This window comes from Bactrocera latifrons, unplaced genomic scaffold, assembly GCF_001853355.1.
Source record: "Bactrocera latifrons isolate USDA-ARS-PBARC rearing strain unplaced genomic scaffold, ASM185335v1 scaffold_46, whole genome shotgun sequence".
In the NCBI taxonomy this organism is placed as follows: Eukaryota; Metazoa; Arthropoda; class Insecta; order Diptera; family Tephritidae; genus Bactrocera; species Bactrocera latifrons.
This window is the reverse complement of record NW_017537112.1, coordinates 1,291,742-1,317,861: the sequence shown is the minus strand read 5'-3', so window position 1 is coordinate 1,317,861 and position 26,120 is coordinate 1,291,742. Positions and strand designations below refer to the sequence as shown.

General features: G+C 32.6%; 9 protein-coding genes across 11 annotated transcripts; 3 read left to right on the top strand and 6 right to left on the bottom strand.

Annotated features, from left to right (window-relative positions):
- Nucleotides 1-1,847: 1,847 nt before the first annotated feature.
- Nucleotides 1,848-2,919, bottom strand: LOC108973119 (ubiquitin-like-conjugating enzyme ATG10). Of its 2 annotated transcripts, XM_018940149.1 has the most exons (4): nt 2,877-2,919; nt 2,623-2,730; nt 2,341-2,560; nt 1,848-2,285 (listed from the first exon to the last, which is right to left on the bottom strand). In XM_018940149.1, exons 2-4 carry the CDS (start codon nt 2,722-2,724, stop codon nt 1,978-1,980), a joined length of 630 nt encoding a protein of 209 aa, XP_018795694.1. In that variant the 5' UTR covers nt 2,725-2,730; nt 2,877-2,919; the 3' UTR covers nt 1,848-1,977. The 2 variants fall into 2 exon arrangements, with proteins under 2 accessions (XP_018795694.1, XP_018795693.1); XM_018940148.1 differs by having other exon boundaries at nt 2,623-2,895.
- Nucleotides 2,920-3,269: 350 nt separating this feature from the next.
- On the bottom strand, nt 3,270-5,371 carry LOC108973112. 2 transcript variants are annotated; one of them, XM_018940139.1, is made up of 4 exons: nt 5,118-5,371; nt 4,882-5,038; nt 4,331-4,790; nt 3,270-4,270 (listed from the first exon to the last, which is right to left on the bottom strand). In XM_018940139.1, the coding sequence occupies exons 1-4, from the start codon at nt 5,186-5,188 to the stop codon at nt 3,759-3,761; spliced, it is 1,200 nt and encodes a 399-aa protein (XP_018795684.1). In that variant the 5' UTR covers nt 5,189-5,371; the 3' UTR covers nt 3,270-3,758. The 2 variants fall into 2 exon arrangements, with proteins under 2 accessions (XP_018795684.1, XP_018795685.1); XM_018940140.1 differs by having other exon boundaries at nt 4,912-5,038.
- A 310-nt stretch (nt 5,372-5,681) lies between these two features.
- Nucleotides 5,682-6,991, top strand: LOC108973116 (hydroxysteroid dehydrogenase-like protein 2). The gene is made up of 4 exons (XM_018940145.1): nt 5,682-5,940; nt 6,014-6,177; nt 6,231-6,444; nt 6,509-6,991. Exons 1-4 carry the CDS (start codon nt 5,927-5,929, stop codon nt 6,972-6,974), a joined length of 858 nt encoding a protein of 285 aa, XP_018795690.1. The 5' UTR covers nt 5,682-5,926; the 3' UTR covers nt 6,975-6,991.
- A 284-nt stretch (nt 6,992-7,275) lies between these two features.
- On the top strand, nt 7,276-8,476 carry LOC108973115 (hydroxysteroid dehydrogenase-like protein 2). Its single transcript, XM_018940144.1, has 4 exons — nt 7,276-7,362; nt 7,413-7,576; nt 7,651-7,864; nt 7,920-8,476. The coding sequence occupies exons 1-4, from the start codon at nt 7,349-7,351 to the stop codon at nt 8,389-8,391; spliced, it is 864 nt and encodes a 287-aa protein (XP_018795689.1). The 5' UTR covers nt 7,276-7,348; the 3' UTR covers nt 8,392-8,476.
- A 191-nt stretch (nt 8,477-8,667) lies between these two features.
- LOC108973113 (proteasome subunit alpha type-6-like) lies at nt 8,668-9,930 on the top strand. Its single transcript, XM_018940141.1, has 5 exons — nt 8,668-8,750; nt 8,847-8,954; nt 9,021-9,197; nt 9,266-9,421; nt 9,491-9,930. Exons 2-5 carry the CDS (start codon nt 8,879-8,881, stop codon nt 9,814-9,816), a joined length of 735 nt encoding a protein of 244 aa, XP_018795686.1. The 5' UTR covers nt 8,668-8,750; nt 8,847-8,878; the 3' UTR covers nt 9,817-9,930.
- Nucleotides 9,931-10,246: 316 nt separating this feature from the next.
- On the bottom strand, nt 10,247-12,161 carry LOC108973117 (deoxyribodipyrimidine photo-lyase-like). Its single transcript, XM_018940146.1, has 3 exons — nt 11,076-12,161; nt 10,583-11,017; nt 10,247-10,461 (listed from the first exon to the last, which is right to left on the bottom strand). The coding sequence occupies exons 1-3, from the start codon at nt 12,049-12,051 to the stop codon at nt 10,307-10,309; spliced, it is 1,566 nt and encodes a 521-aa protein (XP_018795691.1). The 5' UTR covers nt 12,052-12,161; the 3' UTR covers nt 10,247-10,306.
- A 1,876-nt stretch (nt 12,162-14,037) lies between these two features.
- LOC108973111 (deoxyribodipyrimidine photo-lyase-like) lies at nt 14,038-16,078 on the bottom strand. The gene is made up of 3 exons (XM_018940138.1): nt 14,980-16,078; nt 14,451-14,885; nt 14,038-14,394 (listed from the first exon to the last, which is right to left on the bottom strand). Exons 1-3 carry the CDS (start codon nt 15,971-15,973, stop codon nt 14,237-14,239), a joined length of 1,587 nt encoding a protein of 528 aa, XP_018795683.1. The 5' UTR covers nt 15,974-16,078; the 3' UTR covers nt 14,038-14,236.
- Nucleotides 16,079-19,617: 3,539 nt separating this feature from the next.
- Nucleotides 19,618-23,358, bottom strand: LOC108973163 (syntaxin-6). The gene is made up of 5 exons (XM_018940227.1): nt 22,501-23,358; nt 22,090-22,250; nt 19,987-20,683; nt 19,806-19,900; nt 19,618-19,741 (listed from the first exon to the last, which is right to left on the bottom strand). Exons 1-5 carry the CDS (start codon nt 22,533-22,535, stop codon nt 19,665-19,667), a joined length of 1,065 nt encoding a protein of 354 aa, XP_018795772.1. The 5' UTR covers nt 22,536-23,358; the 3' UTR covers nt 19,618-19,664.
- A 1,153-nt stretch (nt 23,359-24,511) lies between these two features.
- On the bottom strand, nt 24,512-25,900 carry LOC108973122 (troponin T, cardiac muscle isoforms-like). Its single transcript, XM_018940151.1, has 4 exons — nt 25,664-25,900; nt 25,263-25,591; nt 25,143-25,193; nt 24,512-24,995 (listed from the first exon to the last, which is right to left on the bottom strand). The coding sequence occupies exons 1-4, from the start codon at nt 25,684-25,686 to the stop codon at nt 24,589-24,591; spliced, it is 810 nt and encodes a 269-aa protein (XP_018795696.1). The 5' UTR covers nt 25,687-25,900; the 3' UTR covers nt 24,512-24,588.
- Nucleotides 25,901-26,120: the final 220 nt, after the last annotated feature.

The following is a 26,120-nucleotide window of genomic DNA, read 5'->3' as shown; positions in this document are numbered from 1 at the left end:
TAGGAGTTAACATTAATTATAATAAAACAAAAACAAACATACATATTTAAAATTAAAATAAAATAATAGAGAATTATATACATACATACATACAAATATAGAGCTATTTACACATATACATATGTAGTTAAACAATTTGTAGTAAATATATTGAAAAAAAAATTAGATAAAACAAAAAAATGTGTTTAATATATACATACATACATATATGCAACTGTTTCGAGCGTAATGTAGTGTTAGGAAAATTGCAAAATTAAAAAAAAACATATAGAATATGTAGACACAAGTTATTCTTTATTATTTTTCTATATACAAAATATGAAAGTTATTAAATTTAATTTTTTTAAATCAATTTGTTAAATTTTTATAAGTACTAAAAGCTTGCCCTTTTTTAATACATTTGCATTGCTGATTTAGAAGCATTTACTTCATTGTTAACTAATTAATACATTTTTTTAATTATTTAATATATGTATTTGAAAGCAGCATGTTTAATATTATTTATATCAACACGAAAAATAAATATAAGATAGTTTTTGAAGGCGGAAAATAAACCAACAAATACTAATTAATATTAAAAATTTTAATTTCTAAGAAATTAAAAATTAAAAATAAATATTTATTGCAAGCTTTCTTTTTGTTGCAATTTATGCTGCTTTTAATTTTTTTTTATATTTAAATGAAATAATTTATAGGAGAAATATTTTCAAAAATATATATAAACACACAAAAAAATTGTAAAGAATAATAATTAATTGCTGTTGTTTAAAACTGCGGTTATTGCTGCTAAGTCCATATTCAATAAAATAAAAGGAAACGTAGAAAAAAATAAGAATCAATAAATATTTACTGCAATTTAAAAAGAAGATGCCAATGCTTTACCAATGCATTGTGTAATAAAATTTTAAATTTTATATAACTGTATGTTTAGCATGTTGAGATTTGAAGATTAGCAAATTAAATCAAGTTATTGAAGTATTTTGTCATAATTTTATGCGTTCAGTGTTTTGTTGCCAAATCCATTAAAGTACTTATGCTTTCAAAAACTAAGAAATAAGTAGAAATATTGGGAATTATGCATATATAAAGATATGAATCTGTTGTAAGACCAAAATATCTGCCCATTCTCTTAGTTTTTGAGATAACGATGTGAAATTTTGCAAAAGTTCTTTCCTTCGCAAGAAGCTGTTCAGAAGCTGTGATGGGTATTTAAGCGCGCTGCAGCCGTAGTTAACCCTTTTTCTTTTTTTTTTTCTATATTCTTTTTTTCATTTTCATTATTTTTTTATTTTAATTAAGAAGGTAGTTGCATTGGAAGAATGAAAATATCAATTTATTTTTAAGTAGCATTAACTAGTATGACAATTAGGGAAATAATCCATACAAATTCCATATATACTAATAATTGCTTACATATACATATGTATAAGCTAGTGAATGTAATTATATATAAACATATTATATAAATATTAATTCTAATGTTAAAGGAAATTTAATGCACTCTAGCGAATGGAAACCGAATAATAGATTTGAAAGTGAAAAAATAATAAAGAAAATCTTAACATATATAGCTGCAGCTTTTGTTATTAGCTTAAAAATATGTAGAATAAGAAAATGTCAAATTTACAACATTGGTTTGGCATAGCTTGTCGCTTACAATTCTACGAAATTAAATATTTACCTAAACACTAAACTTAAACTGTTTGCTTTTGTTGTGGTTTTGCAGTTAAATAATTTATGTAATTTTATATAACAGTTCCGATTTTTTTTATGTAGTCGTAAATGTTAAAAAATATGTAAAATTACGAAGTATGTATAACAACGTACATACATAGAAATACAATAAATAAATAATTTTAAAAAAAATATTAAAGTCGCAGCTTTATTTAACGTGTGATAACTCTCGAGTAAGTCGCTTTTTAATTGCTTTTTAATTTTTTTAACATTTTTATCGAAATTTATCCCATATTTGGATAGCTAACTCTCAGTATACTGCTTGCCATATTCATTGCTTAAATTCAATTGCACATAGGGTCCCATCAAACTGATGAACGTGAGTATATTATTACGACTGTTACCCGCTTGCGCCAGCAACTCCGCCGTACGGCAGGGATGTATTGCTATATATGGCTTGCCAAGCACGGGGTGATCCAATTGCGTCATAATGCTCAGCATATCCGTAGCGGTGTGTGGAACTGTGCCATCCACACCATTGGTTCTGCTGTCATCGTCGCCGTAGTCACGAAAAATGCGCCAGGCTTCTTCGATACACAACATGCTGCCGTCTAGTAGGTAGATAGTGTTAAATATAAAATTTACAATAATTTTGGTGGTACTAACCATTACGATAAATGCGAAAATACAAAACAGGCACTTGGTAAGAAATACTGTAAACGACGTGATATTCGATTTTGAGTAAATCATTGCTTGGCGGCACCGCGGCAGTTTCCCCTTCTATATAGCAGTTAGTATCTTCCAGAACATCAGTACAACTTTTCTGATCAACAGTGTTCATTATTTTTTGTTCATAAATAAGATATGCATTGCCTTCTTGCTCATCCTATTAATCAACATATATTTTAGTATAATTTGCTTATTTGTATTGAATTTCATAAATAATACCTTCCTATATAAAGTCCATGAGGCATTCAGGCGCTCAGAAATCTTTTGAAACTCCGTAGCTTCCTGCAGAAACTGCTCCCAGTTCAGTGTAACAATTGACATTTTTATCTTTATTAAAACAAATGTAATAAATGATGTAATAATGTAATAAAATGTATATCAAATGTGTGCCTTTTGCTGGTTTTGTTAGCATGTGATAGAGCTAAAATATAAGTATTAAATATAACAAATTTGAATTTTTAGTAAGTATATACTTTATAAACATCTGTTTGGGTGCTATGCGATCAGCTGTTTCTATTTATCATTTTTTTTTTTTTTTGTAGTTTTTATTAAAGCAGAAGAAAACAAGAAAAAATGTTAATTTCGGTTAAACCAAAATACAAAACATTCTATGCAAAAGCTTGATTTTGATCGGTCAGCTTGTATGGCAGCTATAGGATATAGTGTCCCGTTCCGAACAATTTGTTTGTAGCGCTGCCTCCCAACAATAATCCGTGCCAATTGTCGTTAATACATCTCATCAAATAAACACAATTTTTCATACAAGAAATTACATCTATTACAAATTGACCACGGTACATTAATAAAAGAAACTTCCTCATACTCATACACTCAATATATAAAAAAAAATTCAAGTTTGTTCTCAATTTAGTATATTATCAACATTTATTTACTTAAATAGTTGCTATAATTGTCATTGATATTTTTTTCTATAGACGATATGTTTTGTAAGCAGACAAACAACATCTATACCAAGCTTATTATAACGTATACGTTAATATAATTAAAACTTAAACGGAAAGCATATTTAAAATACAAACAAGCACAGCAGCTAAAATGGAATATTATGCCAACCGTTAAAAACCAGGTTTCTACATAGCTGCAGTTAACAACGATTGATTGCTTAACTTAAATACCCACTGCGCCAACTGCAGTTTGGCTAAATATGCAAGAGCGATGAAGATTGCGTGAGACCAACACAGGTGGTCATGTCGTACATGCGTATACTACTATAAGTTTTTCTTTTTAATTTAGCTTTAGCTCCATCTGTCAACCATAAGAATACTAGTGTTTAAATGAAAATCCTCCAACATTTCTACATAATTTTATATGTATTTACGTGAAGAAAGTCTTTTTCACTCTGCTACTTCTTCGTCTTGTACATTTTCCGTTCTACGGATTTGCACCACTGTTACCATTGCGGCTTTGTCATCGAATTTACAAGTTACAGTTACTTCGCTTAATTGAAAGGTGAATATTTGTGAACCATATTTTGTACGCAGATACACAGAACGCGGATCAGCTTCTAAAATGTCTATTATGCATTGCCGATTAACTTGTAGCTCTTGTAATTGGGTTTCAGCGCGCTCATTAAAGCAAACCTTTAAGCGATGACTTCCTGCTACCCAATTGGGTACTTTTACAGCACTCAACGGCGGTGAAATATGGTTAACTAAATTGGGAGGTGTTGAACTATGGTAATTCCCTACACCACCACTGCCACTACCGCCGACAGTATCATCACTACTACTATTACTTCCTCCTGTAGCACCAGCTGCAAGCAATTCAAGCTCTGATTCTTCACCATCCGGCTCTTGACGCGAATCATAAAAATCCAGTGTTTCCAAAGGACCAACAGAAATGCGACCTTTGCATTATAAAACAGAAAATTAAATTGTTTTTTGATTCATAAATGTAGAATAATTACCAGAGTCCATTGGCGAAACTGGTGAATCATAAAACGGTATAAATGGTTTAATATCAAGCAATGGTGTACCATCAACCATATCGGTTCCGTAGAATGTAATCGTTGGTCCTTCCACCTTTTCAATTTCCACCAAGGACAAACCGATTGGGCAGGGACGATGCGGTGAACGTGTGGAAAATACACCCACACGTTCACCACCCAAACGCGGCGGTGCGACCTTGGCCTTCGGATGTGCATTGTTTTTATGAAAATGGTAAATTAGCCACATGTGTGAGTATTCTTCTAAGCCTTCCAATGCGTGTTCTGGATTTGTAAAAGTATCGGAGTTCAACTCCACAATACCACGCAATCGACCACCTACACTCGACTGTCGAGGTACGCCACGTTTTTCCGGAAATGCGGTACGTATCACGCCGATTTGTTGCCAACGCACACCACCCAATGCCTCTGCATTTGAGTCCTGAAATATGTTTTAAAAATAAAACAATGCCAATAATAAATATTTGCTCGGAAAAGTGTTTAACACTTTCATGCCAACAAATTGCATTTACATCTAATTGCTGATTTTGCTTGGGTATTACATTGCTATTGCGGGTGTTTTCCTCTGCAGTTTGGCGACGACAACCCTCGCAGCGGAATTCTCGAAGCAGACGGGCCACACTATCAATATCCTTTCTTTGAACGTGTTGCAAATTGCGCACTTGTTGTCTAATTGCAAACGAAAGAAATAAAAAAAAAATTATTTTAAAACGGTTAACTTTAGCATATCAATTTCATTCCATCATACCTCAATTTGTTGATTTCATTGCGTGCGATGGTTAATTGATTTTGCAGCGCCAACACTTCATTCTCCAACATGATGTTTTACGTGTACAACTTTTACATAAATATTTTAAATAACACCACATTTACTATTAACACCAGAAGAAAATCATAAATTCAGACCGGTAAGTATTTGCGAAAAAATGTGTTCTTTTATTTTTTTATTTTAGCACTGACAACATAAACAGAAAAACTATACCATTCAACCTCTTGCCGGCGGTCAGGGTTGCACAGCAACTAATTCTTTAATAAAGTTCATTTGAAGCAAATTTATTTACCAACATGAAATGTCAAAAAACCAGTAATACTCATCATTAAAATATAAAAACATTACGTCTAATAGTAATAGTTAATTGGCATATATTTTACAATAAACTTACCCGATGGAAACCTTTAACACTAACTACTAATGAGTACTTGCGAACACTACAATTTTTGACATTAATACTCTGGAAGACGTTTATTAAACGTCTTTCCGGCTAGATTCTATGTATTATAGTTTTGGCAGGTTGTCTCTTTCTACGCTACCTCTTATATGTGTACCCTATTGGTTTTGTTTTGGTTAACAGTATGGCTATATGTGCAAGTGATTTGCTTAAAACCAAGTACCCGTTTGCTTACAACATCAACACTAACATTGTTTTTTATCAAAATTCGTTAAAAACTAATCACCTGTGATTCTTTCTGTTCAGAACACAAACAAGAGTGCCCCAATGAACATTGAACTTCAAGAGGAATTTTAAAATTATTTTGATTTTATCTTTGTTATAAAGAATGAGAATTAACGGGTGAGTACATACATATGTATATTGTAGAAATTGCAGTTCACTTTAAAGATGTTTCGCATTCCATCATTTGTAGGACACTACGTGGTAAGACGATATTTATAACCGGCGCCTCCAGAGGAATTGGAAAAGCAATAGCATTAAAGGCTGCACGCGATGGTGCCAATGTTGTGATAGCAGCAAAAACAGCGGAGCCCCATCCAAAGTTATCTGGCACAATTTACAGTGCAGCAAAAGAAAGTATGTGATTGTTTAAAATGTGATATATAATAATTCGTTAATATCATACACAGTTGAAAATGAAGGCGGCAAGGCTCTGGCATGCATTGTGGACGTCCGAGACGAACTGCAAGTACGCAAAGCAGTTCAAGCTGCTGTGGAAAAATTCGGTGGCATCGATATTCTGATCAATAATGCCAGTGCAATTTCATTAACACCCACACTTGAAACGGATATGAAACGTTACGACTTGATGCACAATATCAATACAAGAGGCACTTTTTTGGTGTAAGTAATTAAAAATATGCTCCTACCATTAGTTATATTCAATATTAAAATATTATTCATGCAGCACGAAGGAATGCTTACCATATCTACTAAAAAGCAAACATGGACACATTTTGAATATATCACCACCGCTCGTCATGTCACCACATTGGTTCAGTACTCATGTAGCGTATACTATGGCTAAGTATGGCATGTCAATGTGTGTACTTGGCATGGCAGAAGAGTTCAGAAGTCAAGGCATAGCGGTGAATGCGTTATGGCCACGTACAGCTATCTATACTGCAGCTGTTGAAATGTTACAAGGAGCGGAAGCTTCTCAATATTCACGCACACCTGAAATAATGGCTGACGCGGCATATGCAATACTCTGTAAAGATCCAAATACCTGTACCGGCAACTTCTTTATTGATGAAGAAGTCTTAATTGAAGAGGGTGTGCAAGACTTAAAACGATATGCTTGTTTCCCCGAAAACGCAGACAATCTAATATCGGACTTTTTCCTACCAGAGAAATACATTTCGAAATTATAAGCTAACACATTTTAAAATATCTGTTTTTTTATTTGTAATAATTTGGTGGAATATAAATATATCTATATGCACATATTTCTACTTCTGAGAAAAAACAAATTTTTATTGTCTTATTATCCTCTATAAAGTATATGATATACATATATATCTCTTTTCGTAAATAAGATATGTACATATGTATGTACTCACAGAAGACTGTACTTCGTATTGTTTTTTTTGTTTTTTTTTCTTAAAAGCTTTTTTCGTTATCTTCACCTGTATACTTTGGCCTCTTTACAACAACCTGTTCATAGCTACTTTTGTTTTGTTAGCTATAAGATCAGTTGTATTCACCGAAGGCTTGCGAGCAGATCAAATTATTTCCATAAATCAGTATGCAGAACGTTGGGTAAAAAAATGTTTTTTGCGCTTTAAATATTCATTAATTTTATAAGTTAGCACTTTACGAGGTAAGACGTTATTTATTACGGGAGCATCTCGTGGAATTGGAAAGGCAATCGCGCTAAAAGCTGCGCGAGACGGTGCTAATATTATAGTGGCAGCCAAAACAGCTGATCCACATCCCAAGTTGCCGGGTACTATTTACACAGCCGCAGAAGAAAGTGAGTAGTTACCAGAGGAAGCCACCACCTAATGACTTTATATTATGCAAATATACATACATATATTCTAATAGTTGAAAAAGTGGGCGGTAAAGCATTGGCATGTGTTGTTGATGTTCGTGATGAGGCGCAAGTACGAGCTGCCGTGCAACAAGCCGTAGCTAAATTTGGTGGCATTGATATTCTTGTCAATAATGCCAGTGCAATATCATTAACTTCTACTTTGAAAACTGACATGAAACGTTACGATCTCATGCATGGTATTAATGCCAGAGGCACTTTTTTGGTGTAAGTTATAAATCAGCACATTTAATTTATATTAACTAAACACTTTCTTTCACAGTTCAAAGGAATGCTTACCTTATTTACTGAAGAGCAATCATGCCCATATTTTGAATATTTCACCACCACTTACGCTAACCCCTAGATGGTTTGCTTCTAATGTGGCTTATACGATGGCTAAATACGGTATGTCAATGTGTGTACTGGGTATGGCTGAAGAATTCAAAGAACGCGGAGTAGCAGTTAATGGGTTGTGGCCCCGCACAACGGTCCACACAGCAGCAATTGAAATGTTGCGTGGCCCTGAAGGTGCTAAATATTCGCGTAAGCCGGATATAATGGCAGATGCTGCGTATGTAATACTTTCTCATAAACCTAGTAAGCACACGGGTAAATTCTATATCGATGACGAAGTACTAAGTAAAGTTGGAGTAAAAGATTTCACACAATATGCTTGCTATCCTGAAAACGCCGATAAACTGGAGCTGGATGGATTTTTGCCAGATAAATATTATAAATCTAAGATGTATTAACAAAAAATTTAGTTAATAATTTTATAAACATACAATTTTTGTATAGAATCTATATGCTTACCAATTTACGAGATCCCAAAATTAAGTTTGATTTGTCATTTAAGTTGGAGTGTGTTAGTTTTGTTGGAAATTGCAAAAATTTTGAAAATTGAAATAAAGGATCCAATTTAATTTAATACTCGTTACAGTTATTTGTAGGTCCCAAATAGTCATTCATTAAAAAATTGCATATGGCATCACCGCATATAAATGAAATGACAGCAGTGGTGGTTGAGTATGAAAATTGTGAATATTATATGACGAAAAGAAGAAGCAGATTAACAATTTGCTGGTCATTCGAAGAATTTTGTTTTCTATAGGTAATTTGCATCATTTATATTTCATTGGACATCAATATTTTAAAATTGAGTGTTAATATATACCAATACAAAGAATATATATTTTGTAACTCTTAGGTATTTAATTTGTGCAGTCAAAACCCAGAAAAATGTCGCGTGGTAGTTCAGCCGGCTTTGATAGACACATTACCATTTTCTCGCCCGAAGGACGTCTCTACCAAGTGGGTAAGTAGCAAATAATAAGGCGAATAAAAAAGTCTAGTATTTATATTAATATATTATTTTGAACAGAGTACGCCTTCAAATCCATTGATCATGAAGGTCTTACATCGGTAGCATTAAAGGGCAAAGATTGCGCCGTAGTAGCTACTCAAAAAAAGGTAGCCGAAAAGCTGATTGATCCTGAAACTGTAACACATCTATTTCGCATTACCAAAAATATTGGTTGTGTGATGACAGGACGCATATGTAAATAGTTACATTAAATTAAAATTGAGTTTTTTGTTTTATTTAAATATACATATTTTTCATTTTAGCTGACAGTCGATCACAAGTACAAAAAGCGCGTTATGAAGCAGCAAACTTTCGTTACAAATTCGGCTATGATATACCAGTAGATGTGCTGTGTAGACGTATTGCCGATGTTAACCAAGTGTACACGCAAAATGCTGAAATGCGTCCTCTAGCATGCAGTAAGGATTACTAATATAAAATTTAAAGCAGATATGTATACATTAAAAAAAATTTTTTTTTAATTTCAGGCATGGTTCTTATCGCCTACGACGACGAGTTGGGACCTGCTGTATATAAAACTGATCCTGCGGGCTATTATTGTGGATTAAAAGCTGTTGCTGTCGGCGTGAAACAACAAGATGCTAGAAGCTATTTGGAAAAGAAATACAAAAGTGAATTGTCGACAGAAAAAGCCATACAGCTAGCGATAACTTGTCTATCCCAAGTTCTACAAGTAGATTTCAAACCAAATGGTATTGAAATTGGCATTGTCACCAAGGACAGTCCAGAATTTACGGTGTTGGCAGAAAAAGAAATCGAAGATCATTTAACAAAAATAGCAGAAAAGGACTAATTTTAATAATGGAAATTTTTTACTTTTCGAATTAAGATTTGTTTTGGTTTCTTTGGCTACAATCTTTAGCAAACTAGCCAAAAATATAGCAGTAAAAGTAAAAAATATACTTTTTGAAATGAAATTTAATTGACAACTGAACGGCACAGTAGAGTTTAATGAAGGAAATTAAGAACATTCTAACAAGTTTTCTTGTTATGACTAATGGCAAAATTTGGTTTACAATCAGTATTTCTGACCAAGGTACCAATGAACAGGCACTCAAATAGGCTTGTACAATGTAAGGCACATACCATGATTAGCGCTTTTAATGAATTGAGTAAATTGATTAGGAGAGCATAAAATCTATCCATACTCTCATCGATTTTTCTTCAAGGTGGTCGCACACATCAAATTAATAATTGCTTGTATTAGTTGGTGTAAAGCTTTGGAATGTATTTAATACTTGTAAAAATGTTTTCGATAAGAATTGAAACATTGAGTTAAATATTTAATTTATAACTTCATTGGTATTATAACGAGCAACAAAGGCCCTTACGTCAAATTTACGCTGACATCCTTTGTAATTCATGTAACGGATCTTACCAAAAATTGCTCTATTGCGATAGGCACCATCATGTAAACCACCAATTGAGAACATGCAACCTAAAATCACAGTTAATTAGATATTATTCTCTATATTTTCACAATATATAGCGGAAAATATTATCAAAAATATATTCGGGTATTTCAGAATAAAAAAAAATAAGAAAAAGTGAAAACTCACCCACATAACCGTTGGAATCTCTGCCATCTAAACTATATTTGTCGTTTAAATAAATTGCAATTTCTAGCGCCTCTTCTGGTGAGTTGGACCATTCCAGTATCTTTTTAGCCCAATACTTACGAAGAAATCCGTGCATTTTGCCTTCACGAACCAGTTGTATTTGAGCAGCATTCCAGAGGTCATCATGTGTATTTGCTTGTTCGAATTCTGAAAGTTGATAGGAAGGATTGCGCTCATCATAACGGTGTTCATCAAGTGTATTAAATGCCCATGAATATATCCCCTTAAGATTGTCATAGTTTTTATTGTAATAACAGAAATTGTCCGCCAATTCGCGATGAATAATTGCCACTTCACAAAAGGCTTCCACAGATTTTTGGCATTTAGATGAGTATCGCCTTACTTCCAGAGCACAGCGTTGTGCGGAAATTTGGCCTAATATTAAAATATGTACATATTTATAAATAAATAAAAAAAAATTTTTTTAATTTACCAAAGCGAATCCATGGTGATAACCCTGATAATGCATTTACTGTTGGGTCATCACGTTTTTCGCCATAAATGGGTAAACGTTTAGTACAAAAGCTCTGCAATTGCTCACATGCCGCGGTATAACCCGATTTTGCCCACTTTACAACACCCACCGAGCAATCACCATCAAACCAATTTCGGGCTTTCTTCCAATCTGCACGTTTAATATTGAAAATATTCTTATTATGTGGATGTTTTATTACTGGTGGAAATTCTGTAAGATATTCATCCAATATTGGGTAAATCCTACGACGCATATAAAAAGGCACAAACTCTTGTTTATGGGAAGTTACCCATAATGGCACTATATTGTGTGCATCAACCTGGGTAAATGGTATGTCGACAGGTAAAAGTAATTTGACTTCATCGACGTGTTGTTGGTGCTCGCGTAAGGGCGAAAAATCACAAACAACAGCGGAGATTTCATGCAAGCGTACAAATTCTATTAAACAACAGGCTGCTGCTCCAAAGCATAAGTGCAAAGGAATTGATAGCTCATGTAGTTCGTATTCTAGTTCTTCTAAACCACTCAAAAGGAATTCATATTGCCGCTTTGCAATATTCGCATCTTGCGGTGTGATACAAAATATAATTATAAGTGGAAGTTCAAATTTCAAAGCTAGACGTTGTGCAAATAATAATGCCCAATTGTCTTGCACCCGCGCATCACGTAACATCCAATAGAGTATACCGCCGCATTGGACTTCACTTACTTTATCCTCGGAACTTAATACACGAACACGCTTCTTACTAAAAGGAAATTCAGATATACTCTTTGCTGTGGATAAGCGCCTTTGCATAAGTGAGTGCTTGGAAATGACAAGTTGTGGGGATATATCGGTGGAAGGATCTGATATGTTCTCTTCTTCACTTGAACTTGGAGACTCATCTTTACTGCGTAAATTATACTTTTCCTTCGAACGCTTCATTCCAATCATAATAGCTGAAATAGGGTAGTGGATAGTTTATCACCTTTTGTTTAATGGATTATTTGCTCTGCTATTTGAATTGTTTTTACAAAATGTTATTCAAATGCGCGCTTTGTTATTTCACAACCATGTAGAATACTTCATTAGATATCATAATATATCGATTGTGTTCCTTTAACGTTATCGAAATAAATTTATTGGTTCCATTGATAATGGTAGTATAAAAGCTTTATGATGAAAATCTCAACAGTACAATTACCTAAATTTAATATTTAAAATTAAATATCAAAATTACAATTTGTAGATGGGTTGGGAAAATTATATTAGTCATCGTTTTCCGACTCTTAAAAGAGTTCGTTGGCATAATAATCGATTGTAATATGTGTCTTGCAAAAAGCTGTCACCCATCCTTAACTTATTAAAGCAGTTCCGACTTATTGGAAAACGAAACGGGCGAGTAAAGAATTTCCGGACGGATTTAGTGAAAAAATAAAGTGCTTCACGTCTCAAAGTTTAAATTATTTAGTATAAAAAAGTGTAATCAGTGTGTTTGAAGTAATGAAGAACAATTCCTAGTGTCGTTCACAGAATATAGAAACGCGTATTTCCGCTTCCGTTAAGTAACGTGATTCGTAATTTAATCTATTTATTCGTATTTATGTTAATTGTTAATTATAGAATGATCAGAATAATTAATGTTACATCCATACAAACATGATTCCATAGAATTTACATGCTTGAGAATCTGAGCTGAAGTTATATTTTTACAAATTTAATAATTTATATTCCACAACAGCAGGATGAGAGTTTATAATTAAAGGAAACCGCTCCCGGAAAGTTCGCATTTAAAATAAGTATTATTGGTAAGCACGTATGTATTTGAAAAATTATAGCTGGTCTTCTGCATGTTACCTTTCCATTAAGAATGTGATATCCCACAAATATGGAAATATGTTGTTTTCATTATCGAAAAATTGTTATCGATATTTTATATACAAATTTAATATCAGTTTTGCTCAAAATTATAAATAATTGTTTGGTCATATAAAAAATCGAAAATACTTACGAGCCCGTTCAATTTCAGACTAATGACACATCCATCTTTAGAAATTTTAGTTCCGACTTATTGAAAAACGAAACGGACGGATGGGATGGATGTGGATTTCCGGGCGGTTTTATTCAGTGATTAATGATTTATGGTTTAAAGATTATATTCTGTACATCCTTTATACTATGTTTAAAATAATTTCATGTTCAAAAATCTATTTACATATGTATAAATTTGCTACTATTTTCTAAAAAATTGCATAGGAAAATTCCATTGCACGAATAACAGGACTTATTTTCAATGGAGACATAAAATGGCGTTATTTCTACAAGTGGAATAACTGGATTGTGTAGTAATGATAAAGCGTACGTGATCCACAAAATGGCGGATAAGCGTGAAGAGGCAAAATTAATCTTGGGAAAGCTTTAAATTAAAGTTAAATATTGAAATATTAGGCAAAATGAAAGTGTAGTTATTGTGAGTGAATAAATATGTATATGTGATTAAAATGCAAGTGTAGTAATTGTAAGCGTATAAATACGTATTTCTAATTTTTCAGCATACATACATATGCTTTTAAATACATAAAGAAATTCCTATTATCTACTCATGTAAGTGCGTATGTTAAAAACAATTTTATAAAACATGTGTGAGCCTAACAGTTGCATCGAAAAGTAAATTTTCAGAGGATTTATTACTATATAGCAAACAGCTTTCGGTAAGTGTGCAAGTAAAGTTTCTATTTTATAGTAGTATTATTTATAAAGTTTTTAAAATTCATATTTATAACACATTTCTCACTATGACAAGTCCATAGATAGCTACTCGTAGCATAAAAGTTATTCCTTATATTATTGTATATCCCATTTAGTGCACAATTGTGCAGTTGCGGTCCACTTAAATAATTCAGTTTGAATTAACTACCATATGAAATAAAAAATCAAATATACATTTCCTCTATCTTTTAATTGCAGTAAATAACTTTAAAGCTACAAGTGAAAAATGCGCTTATGTGCACCCATATACATGCGTATGTATGTATATGTAATAAAAGTACGAAAATACATTTAATTTTTCTATTAACGATTAAGGTACATGTGTGTTATTACATACATCCAGCGAGATATATAAAAATAATAAAAACCGCTATTTAGAATTATGTACTTTGCTACCATAACGAGCCACAAAACCCGCAACATCGAATTTACGCTGACATCCCTTATAATTCATGTAACGTATTTTTCCAAAAATTGGTCGTTCCGCCCATCCTTGATCATGCACGCCCCCAATTGACCACATACAACCTGTAAAGTTATTGTTAGTTTACTTGAAATCTCCTGATACCAATCTTTGAACTCACCAACATATCCGTTTGGATCTAAACCATCTAAACTGTATTTATCATTCAAAAAAATTGCTGTTTCTAAAGCAGCATCAGGCGTAGAAGACCACTCCAGTATCTTTTTTGCCCAATACATACGCAGAAAACCATGCATTTTGCCTTCATGTAACAACTGCAGCTGCGCTGCGTTCCATAGGTCATCGTGGGTACGAGCTTGCTCAAACTCGACCAACGTGTAAGCAGGTGAGCGCTTATCTTTACGATGGTCTTCTAAGGTTTTAGCTGCCCAAGCATGTAATCCTTTTAGACTGTCGTAATGTTCATTATAATAACAGAAATTATCCGCTAATTCACGTCTTACTATAGCTTCTTCGCAAAAAGCTTCCACTGATGCTTTATATTTCGATTTTAGTCGCATTACTTCGAGAACACAGCGTTGAACAGAAATATGGCCTAAATAAGAACAATACAAAAGGGTATAAGAAATCAATAGCAAATATTACCATAAATATCTAATATAGTTGAAGCTAATATAATATTTATTTACCAAAATGGAACCACGGTGAAAGTCCGGATAACGCGTTTATAGTGGGATCGTTTCGCTTCTCATTAAAAATTCGTAAACGTTTTGTACAAAAGCTCTGCAATTGTGCGCATGCAGCAGTATATCCTGGCTGTGCCCAATCAACTTCATCTACTGAACGATCGCATTGTAAAGCTGCCTCAGCTTCTTGCCAATTTACTGGGTCGTAATTTGAAATTAAGCTCTTATTGTGTGGATGTTTTATAACGGGTGGAAATTCTGTAAGAAACTCTGATAGTTTCGAATTAATTTTTCCACGTATAGTGCGCGCACCATATTCTTGCTTATCGGAGGCTACCCATAATGGCACCACATTGTGTGCATCCACCTGTATAAAGGGAACTTCAATGGATAGCTTCTCCTTTACATCTTCAACCCACTGCTGTGGAACACGAAGTGGTGTAAAATCACACACCAGTGCACTAATTTTGTATTTATTTACTAACTCTGGTAAATGATCTCTAGGCGAGCCAATACGTAAGTGTAAGGGTATACTCAGCTCTCGGCATTCACGCTCCACTTCTTCTAAGCCCCCGATTAAAAACTTATATTGACGCAATGTGGCATTTAAATATTTTGGCACAAGGCAAAATGTGACTAAAAGTGGTAATTTCAGTTTTAGAGCCAAACGTTGACTGTATAAGAAGGCCCAATTGTCCTGAACGCGAACTTCACGCGACATCCAATACAATACACCACCGCTGCGCGATTCAGACACTTCCTCGACGGAATTAAGTACGCGTACACGTTTTTTGTTAAAACTAAATTCAGCAATGCTTTCAGCTGTTGCTAAACGGCGTTGTTGTAAAGATTGCACTGTAATTGTAGTGGACGCTGCCTTTTCGTTAATACCAACTTGTGAAATACTGTCATTATTCGTATCAACTCCACTAGAAGCAGCAAATTTGGTTTTCTTGGGCTTTTCTACCGCATTGGATGCGCTCTTAACACGCTTCATTTTACTTATATACTTGGTTTCAAGAGAAGAAAACTTTCTGTTTGATGAAATTTGTTTAATTGCAAGAGGGAATGCAATTATTGCATTTTAGTTTTAGAGAGGAGAAATGAGTTGTTTTGATTATCGGGAATATGTTATCGATTTTCTAAATTTAATGTTTTAAATTCATTTAAATTGGACAACATACTTATCGAGTAAACGTGTTTCGTCCTTTCCAATTTGAATTTCCAGCAAAATTCAAAAATTTAATATGGACGTACACATGTATGTAGGTATGGACAATACCACCAAAGTTTTTGATGAAATTATGTCGTTGTAATGTCACAATAATTAAAACTGTTACATTTAATGAATGTGAAATTATAAAATAATGAAATGCAATAAAAGCCAATGTAAGCAATCGTCTTAAATTCATGTGTCATTTGCAATCAGATCAAGCACAAAGCTACTCCGACAAACATAGAATATAAACCGACTCAAGTTCTTACACTTAACTGTTCGACGGATAATATCTCTGTTATATACTCAAGTTATTTCGTTAATTCAGCAATGAATTTCAGTAATGAATTTAAAAAAAAATAAGAATTATTTAACAGTTTTCAAGATGCATGCAATTGCATTGGATCTATTACTGGTGTTCGTAAAAATTTTTAATATTCACTACGATGGTAAAACTGTGATTGTGAAAAGGAATCGCATAAAGCATCGCTTGCTGCCTGTACGAAAAGTACTAACTTACTTTATGCTGTTATATATATTAACTTACATTTGTATTGCGTTTTTCTTTACCAAGTTGCGCATAGTGATGCCAAAATATGCGCAGTCTTTAGATGAATATGCCTATGTAAGCCAATTGGAATATAACGTAAAATTAGGAGTCTCGATTATTTTATTAAAAATATTAATGGTTTCTTTTCCGTTGTCACATTGGTTGAAGAATAACAACAAAAAATTAATAATAACGTAGCTAAATGATGTGTTAAAAATACGCCAAAAATTAAGCAAACGTAATATCGCAATCGATTTTAATAATTTACCGCCATATTGCAATATCCTCCTTCATCTGCAATTCCGGTTAATCATTTCGAATTTATTGAACAATATACGGGTGCTTTTTAAGTTCGAGGATTTGCTCAGTATTATTACGGACTTTATCTATGATTGTTACTATGCTTCGCTCTACCTTATGTATCAAATTGTGCTGTTAATTCAATGGAATATCCATGATACGCTTAATCAAAATTCTTCAAAGCGCATGGTACTTAAAGATTTTAATTGCAAAGATATATTGCAGTTCAGTATAATGCTGAGACGTATAAAAATTGTTCAACGTAATTTTGCCAAAAACTTTTGTTGGCTACCAACAATAGTTGTTATAAAGGCTTTCTTAATAATTTCCGAAAGCTCTTTCTTTTGCAATTATATCAGGCAACATAGTGCTATGTCCGACATTAGATTAATTTGGCTATATAGTACTACTGCTTTATACTGGCTTCATATTTTCCAATTGGTTTTTATGATGAGTGAACTACGGCAAATGGATCAAGGCGCACACCAACTATGCCCGAACAAGGCGGCACAATTAAAGAGGTTTGGTTTTTTTATTTCATTATACTAAACATGCATATGTACATATATATTTCTAGMTCGGTGAATTCTTATCGTCTCACCATTTGAGCCTTATACTTTATATCTACATCCTAATCTATAACGCATGAGTTCTCTTCTTATCTGGTCTATTTGGTGGTCATATGTTTTCGGATTCTTTATCGCTTGTATAAATAGAATTATTTTTAGATTTATACGTATTTTAAGTCAATAAATTGGAAGAGATATCTTTTTTTCTTTTCTGAAAAATGTTCGATAATATATGCAAATACATACATATATACTTATTACATTTCTTACCTAATGGTGTTCGTTGCTAATTATAAGCTAATGTCACTCTATTATACCCAAATTGGTTTAGCTGCTATAACTTGATGCACAGTAATACCTTTCCGACTAACACAACAAATAGCATACATGTATTATTTCGTCTAAAACACACGCCATAGACTGAACTCTATTTCGCTGCTCTAACAAGGGATTTAAATTTGATTAAACATACAGTTAAAAAGCATCTCACTGTTTTCAAAATACGTCTAGTCTAGTCACATTGGATCTCACTTCGGCTTTAATTAATATCCATTCTCTTCATTATAATGGCAAACATGTAATGGTGAAAAAGAGTCGTGGCAAACTTAATATATGTATGTACCTTGTTCAGGACATAACGAAAAATACTAAACATAACCTAAAACAAAATGGGGGAAAACTTGCATTATTTTGTATATAGTTGTTTTGTATATATATTTTCGCAATTGAATTTGTTCTATAAGTACATTACAATACATTTCAAATTTCGATTATACGATTTTCTTTGTTGTTAATTTTTTTTTTGTTTTAGGTAATAAGTTTGACTACTTAGTATTTGACTGGAATTAAAAATTACATATTATATAATTTTCACATAAATAAATACATATCATTTGATATACAAGACATATGCGCGTTTTATATACTCTTCACATATACATACATACATTTTACTGTAACTGTAACTGATACTAAATGATACTTTCGCATTTTATTTGAACTAGATTTACAATGGTTTTTGAAACTTTAAATTGGACTTTTATTATATATAATTTTGTTGTTGTCTTTTTTGTTATGCTGTTTCGTTATTCTTTTGTTGCTATATGTGCGGTATTGTGTATATGACAATTTAAAGACTGAAACGGTTTATATGCCCTTTATATATGTATTTTGCTTGTAAGCCGTTTAATACAAATATATATGTATATAAATAGATTTGTAATGGAATTTAATAAGATTGCAATGTAGTAGGTTTTATGAACTGATTAAAAGAGCGTAAAAGTAAATATTGGATTCAAGAAGTTGTAAACTCAAAGGATGCAGTAATATTTTATGTTATAGAAGTTAATATTAATAATTAACAATATTTTGCCCCGATCATAGTATTTTTTGGCTTCAATTGCTCTACACTTATAATTAAAATACATATATCATATAATTTGCTGTAATCAAGCTCTTTTTAAATTACATATTTTTGCTATATAAAAACTCAAAATGTTTTATGTAAAATATACAAACACAAATGTTGCATACCAGCAGGCGACCTCGTATTTTTCTAATGTAACTGATAACTGACTGGTCGTTGTAGTCCGCATTGCCTGACTTGAAAATTTAAATGAACCAAGTTGCAAATTCAAATCACTTTAGTCAAAACAAAATATATTTTTTTTGTTCAAGTTCGTATAAGATTTTGTTGTAGTATAGTGATTATAAGATATGTTAATAAAATTATAATTTCAAAACCTATAAAAAAATATTATTTGACAAATATTCCTATGTATATTTCAAGTGTTAAAAGAAGATTCTATAATATGTAGCATGGGCAGTTAAGCAATATTAAGTTACTCTGAGGAATTTTTTATTACTCTGAAGGCATTTTAAAAACTGCTAAACCAAAAACAATTAAATTAAATTAAAATCAACTAAATACAAAACAATTAGCTAACAAATTAAAGTTTAAATTTTTCAATTTCCAAACTGGGTACAATAAAAAATAGATACATACATGTGCTAACAAATATATTATTAAGAAATTTTTTACTTAGTGCGATATTTACAAAATTATAAACAAAATTATCACAATTAACAAAAGCGCGGATAGTATGAAAATTGCAGCCCACTGACGTTTATCTGTCAAATAGATAAAAAATGTTTACAACAATTTGAAATGCAATTTCAAATGCAGCGCACTCACCATTATTCATGTGCAATACTTTGGCAACTTTTTTCATTGTTGTATCCAATTTGGATTCCGTTGTATCGAACTCATTACCAAAATCATCGAGCATGCTGCAGATTTGAGAAAACAGCATTCAATATTACCATTAACATACACAGTAGAGTTTTGTATAACAACATTTCTAGTTGTAACTTACACAGCCTGCTCGTCCAACTCCACGCCAATCTGTCGTGATACAGTCTTTAACGTTCCAATGGAATCACTTATCATATCTAGCTGTTCATCCTGTCCCTGCATCATGCGCTGCTGCACCGACACCGTTTCGCCTACATAACGATGCCCCGGACTATCCAACGATGCATAATGACCCGGACTATCCACGGTATTCTCTAATTTGGAGTACTTTGTACCGCTGTGACGTTGTGTCGCTGCTGCCATTGTACCGGCAATTGTATTGGCTACACCGCTGCCTGCGCTGCTGATCAAAGAATTCTGTTGTAAGAGACCACCACTGCCAATGCCGCCGTTTGTACACTCAACCAAATACGTTTTATCACTGATACCGTGATGATGATGATTATGATTATGATGCTGCTGCTGTTGTTGTTGTAGTTGATTATGATTATTGTGATGACTATTACTATTTAGGCTGTTGTTATAGTTGTTAATGTAATTACTATTGCCGTTCTGATTGTTTTGATGATTAATTTCGTTATGATTGTGTTCATCGAGTAGTGGTTGATGTGCCGTTATATCTCTGTCCCTGTTCCGATTCAGGCTCATCTTCTCTTTCATCTGCCGGACCTCATCGCGTGTATTGTCGATGAAATGCCGACGACTCAAAAGCTCACGATTATCAATGCGAAATTTATTCGGATTCTTTTCAACTATACGTGCAGTCGGTGGATTAAGGAATACCTTTAATTAATTGCTGGTGGGTGTATATATGTAGCTTGTGTAGCTATTATAAAAATGTAGGAAGTGATGTACGGAAGTGTATAAAGAGAAATATGATCTGTAGGCATTTGTTAATTCATTCACACGCTGGCCATGGGATACTAGTCAGCTTAACAGAACTTCAAAGGCATATACATATATACAAAGAGTATATAATGTATAAATAAACTTCATATGTGGATTGCACGTATGCTATAAAAATAAAATTGTAACTGATAGTTGTTGTTGTTATGTACCTACTGTAAAAGAAAATATGTATATTTTTTATTTTTCCTGAAGTCATTGGTTGTGTAACCGTATTAGTTAGAGTATATAAATCTGATTGTGCGTACTTCGCGTTATTTATCAGTTCCATCGAATAATCGAGTATTTGAAAAATTATAAACATTTGATGTAATTATGACGTCAATAAAATGTTGTTATCAAACATAATATGATCTTATCACATGGTAAACATGTACATATATTTATGTAAGTAGAAAATATAACTATAGGAACGGTTCCTAGCAAACTTTAGACAATTAATTTTGCCACAAAGTTTGTAACGCGTAATCAGCGTGACAAGCTGAGTCGATTTAGCCATGTTCGTCTGTCCGTCTGTGTATATATTCATACTTATTTACATGAATTAGTTCTTCAGTTCTTTAAAAGCCGGTATATAGAAAAAAAAAAATACCTAATATAAACTCAAAAGTCATAAATTTATCTATATTAAAGGGTTAAATGGCTTAACATCATAATCATTCACACATTGGTCGACCCTATATAATCCCCGGACAACAGGTTTCAACATGTGAACTAATAATAACTAAGGAAATTAATGTACCCTTGTAAATGGCTTATAAGTTGTAAAAGATAGTGCATCGATAAAACTATAGCTGATAAAAAGCAATATATGGTGGTGAACCGATCACAAAACGCTGTATATATAAGCTATAATGATAAGCATTCATTCGCATTTGCAATTATTCAATGTGGTTAAATAGAAATTGATTTTTCAAAAATTACTGTCGGTATTTGCACTATTAGAGACTAAATTCATGCAGACACATATACTATTTGAATATTTTTGTTTTGTTCATGGGTTTAGTGCTTATGGGCTGTGTCAGCTAATCTATGTATTTGCATAACTGACAATTTAGCGCGTCGAATAAACAATAGAAATGCCAATATTTGCAATGCCGAGCTAAGATTACGCGACCAATATGAATATGAAAGCCACATGCACACTTATTACCGCACACATGCTTGAACATTCAAATCAGCTATTTTTACCCACACACAAGTGTAATTTTTAAAGAATGTGAATTTGTGGCATTTTTGTCTATTTAAAAAAGGATATTAATTGTGTCCTCCAAGTCTTCCAAGTCCCATTCAATGCTACGCAATGAGTTCCTTAACTCGGTTGTAGTCCATTCAACTTCAGCGCTGCCGCTACTATCACTCAACTCGCGCCAACGCAAATATAGGCCGCGAGTTTTATTTAATGCTTTGAATACCTCGCTACAAGGGTCAAAAGCGCCCACATAGCCATTAGTAAGTAGTTAGTTGATCCGGTAAGTCAAAATCACCACCACCGCCAACCGCAAATCAATTGAAATAAATAACAGCGTAGTAGGTATATCATAAACCATAAGTGGCATTGAGAAATATGGAATTTAAGAAAAACAAAAAGACAACAATGTAATTGAGAGATATAAACATTTTTAAAATTTATGTTGCGTAAAAACATTTAGCAAAATTCTTTACGCACTCTTTCACCACGAAGAATGGATCTTCTAGAGACATGACCCACGTAAATATGCGCTGATTCCAATACTGCAATGCGTCTTTATACGCCGAATTCACTGAATTTAAAGGAAATTCTGCTTTTCACTGCTCTTGCTTTATGCTTACAATGTCAATGCAGTTCTTTGTTTTTGTTTTTAGATTTTCTATTTTTTGAAATTTATGAGTGCGGCTTCTTTTTTTTATTTTGTATGTATGTTTTCACCTTTTAAGATTTGTGAAAACTTTTATAGATTTTCCTAACGTATGGGTGACGTGAACAACTACATACATACATATATAAGTATTTACAATGTACGAGCAACACTTTAAATCCACTTTGCTGTAATCATCTAAATAATCGTTTTTCGCATTTGTCAAAGAATTAATATATATGTTATTAATTTTAAGCATAAATTTGCAAACAATTATTTGTTTCCCTGTTTATTACGGAAGCTTGTATTACGGTTTTTGCGTTAGCAATCTAAATTCTTTCAGTATACATAGTAACACATCAGTCTTCAAATGCCGTTTCCTTCAAGCCGTCTTGTTTAATAGTTGAGGCTTCGGTAAAATTATTTTCTGTAATTTTTAGTTGCTTCACACTTTAGCTATTGGAATTTCGCAACATTTTTCACTTGCGTAGCCGTGGTATAAATAAATTGCACTTGAAGCACTTTTCCATGTTGTGTGGGGAGAAATGATATATTTTCTTCTTTGCTGTTTCACAACTCTTTAAAAATATAAACGTATACAATCGGAATGACCGTGTATTTGGGTTGTACGTTCTGCTATCGTCCGCGTTCTTAGCAAACTAAATTCTTATATCTCACACGCATTTTCCGTTTAGAACCATCCACCAGCGGTATCATATATGATACCCCCCGTTTATATGTTTTTGGAGCTGACGCGCGCATGACTGTGTGGGTATGCACATATATTGCATATGTACATATATATACATCAATGAGTTGGTGGCAAAATTCTGTGTGCATTAATTTGTACTCGGGCCCATTGCTTTTTTACCACCCCATTGTCAGTGCATTGCAATGCGTGCGAAAATAACATTTCAGCCTTTATACAAAATGTGGCCTCACTTAAAAGTTTTTAACACAAATTATTGAATCCTATTGTTTCTATACTTTATTTTACTTATATATGTTGTTGTTTAAAGTATTTACCTTAAAATTACAAAATATATTTTTTGTGTTTCCTTCCTACTGCTGCGATTCGTTTTCACTTTCGCGCTACTATTTAATCATGCCGTTATGTGATCTCTCCCGAAGCGTGTTTATATTTTCAAAATTTCCATTGAGTCTGCGCCGGAAAATGCTATTGTTTTTCCTACTCCGCTTTTGCAATAATTTTCACAAAAATTGTAATTTTTCGCGTAGTTGTGTTTTTGTTATGACAATTCCTATGTCAAAGTGGCTAAACGAAGTGGTTGCCACTGCAGCGCAATTTCTGCGCGAATTTACTAATTTAGGGGTATGTCAAACACATTTAATAATTTTCAAGCTGAACGATTTTGTTGATGTTAAAAAGGATCTAGTAAGTTGTTAGGCACTTGCATCAATTTAATACATAGTTTCTAACTGTTTCACAAATCCTTGGTAAAAAAAGAGTTAAAAAGTAGAAATTATAGACAAAATAGATGTTTAGAACATAAAAAAAATATATATAAATACTTATTAAACAGCTATATTTTTATCAGGGATGCAAATAAAGTGTTAAAAAAATAATTGTATTAAAATTTCATTTTTTATTCCGAAAATCTTAATTAAATACAATTTAAAAATATTTAATTACAAATAAAGTATATGTTTTATTTTAATTGGATTAAACATGTTTAGAGAAAAACCAACCCCAAACAAATAAATAATTAAAAAGTGAGTTGTTTTGCAATTACATTTTTTTTTTAAATCAATATTAACAATTGAAATCCAATTTTCATTAAAAATTGTTTGCATATAAAAATATTGCTTATATAATTCCGATAACATTGGTACAAAACTAACAAATCAAAAAAAGTTTTAAAAAATTACTTAAAATTTAGTTAATTTGTAGTCTAAGTCTATAAATATTCCTTTTCCATCTTGGAGCGTATATCTGTCATGCGCCATTCATGTTCTTCCTTCATCTGCTTCATGCGAAGCTGAAACTCCTCGGTTCTTTGCTGGAATTCAGCCCTTCGATACTCCATTTCTTTTTTAACACTGGCTTTTTGTAATTCAATGAGTTCCAACTTTGCCGCAGTCATATTTTGTATTTTAACTTTGTCATTTTGCAGATTGTTTACTGATTTCTGCAGTGCAGACATACCAGCTTGTAGATTGGGTACAAATGGATTTGGTTTTGGTGATGTTTCGTTTTCACTCTCTTCCGAAGAAACTTGCATTTCTAAAGAAGGATTCTTAAAAATCTTATTAGATGTTGACACCTTTACAGAACCTTCTTCACTTTCCAAATCGATGACACCATCTATATATCAAGTTGAAGAATAGAAAATAAAATGTTTTAGAACTAAAGATATTTAAATTTCCAAAAAAAAAAAAAAAAAAGAATGAGACTAGGCGGTTTGTCACCTTTGTCACCTACTCCTCACTTTATCTTTGGCAAAATATTTACCTTCCATTTGTGCAGCACCATCACTTTCTGATGATTCTTCATCCTCTTGATCTGAACATAAAATTTCATATTTTAGCGTTAAGTCATGCTCGAATTAAGAAAAAAAAAACAGAAGGTTACCTTCAATATCTTCCATCAAGTCATCCCATTGGTGCACTCTGCTATTGCCTACCAAGAAATCTAAAGCTTTGTAAAATGGCCAATCACTCTTAACAAATGGACCGTTTTTAATTTTCCTTCTTTCAATTCTGTATGTATTTGTTAATTGGCTTAGCTTGGCGCTGATCTCCCTTGGACTGAAATTGTAACCAAAATTTTCCATTTCGGTAGACATCTGTTCAAATATATGGGCGGACTTTCCTTCGAGTACCATTTTGTATAAATATTCCTTCCATATTTCCAGAATGCATTTGATGGTCTCCGTTTTCCATTTGTTTCTTCGTCTTTCACTATCATTGAGGAATCGAAGTGGTTTCTTAATTAATTGCTTATGTCTAAATACACAATTAAACAACGCTTACGTTTCATTTGCTATATCTTCCATATCTTGTTTTGTTTACCTCTGCAAGATATTGCCTTTATTTTATATATTAGTGATCTGCACGTTTTGAATCGCGATTACCCGATATTACAATGCAATTAAATATTTTTTTTTGCAGACTAATGCTTAAATTGAGTAAGAAAGCGATGAAGTATCCCACCTACACATATAATTCGGCTAATTTTTTCAACTCGGCTTTGAGAAACTCGCAACGCCTAACTGTAATTTAATTCTCTGGTAGGGTTCTCCGGTAATTAACGTTTATTTTAACCGATAGTTGACTTATTGGGGATTAATTAAATGCAGCTTTGCATCAAACTTGCTAATTAATTATTTTTGTACTTAATTATGCATCGATTTCAATAAGTTAATAAATAGATGAAGCAAACAGAAAAATTAATTGTACAAATTAGTTTTAATTTCATTAAGAAATTAAT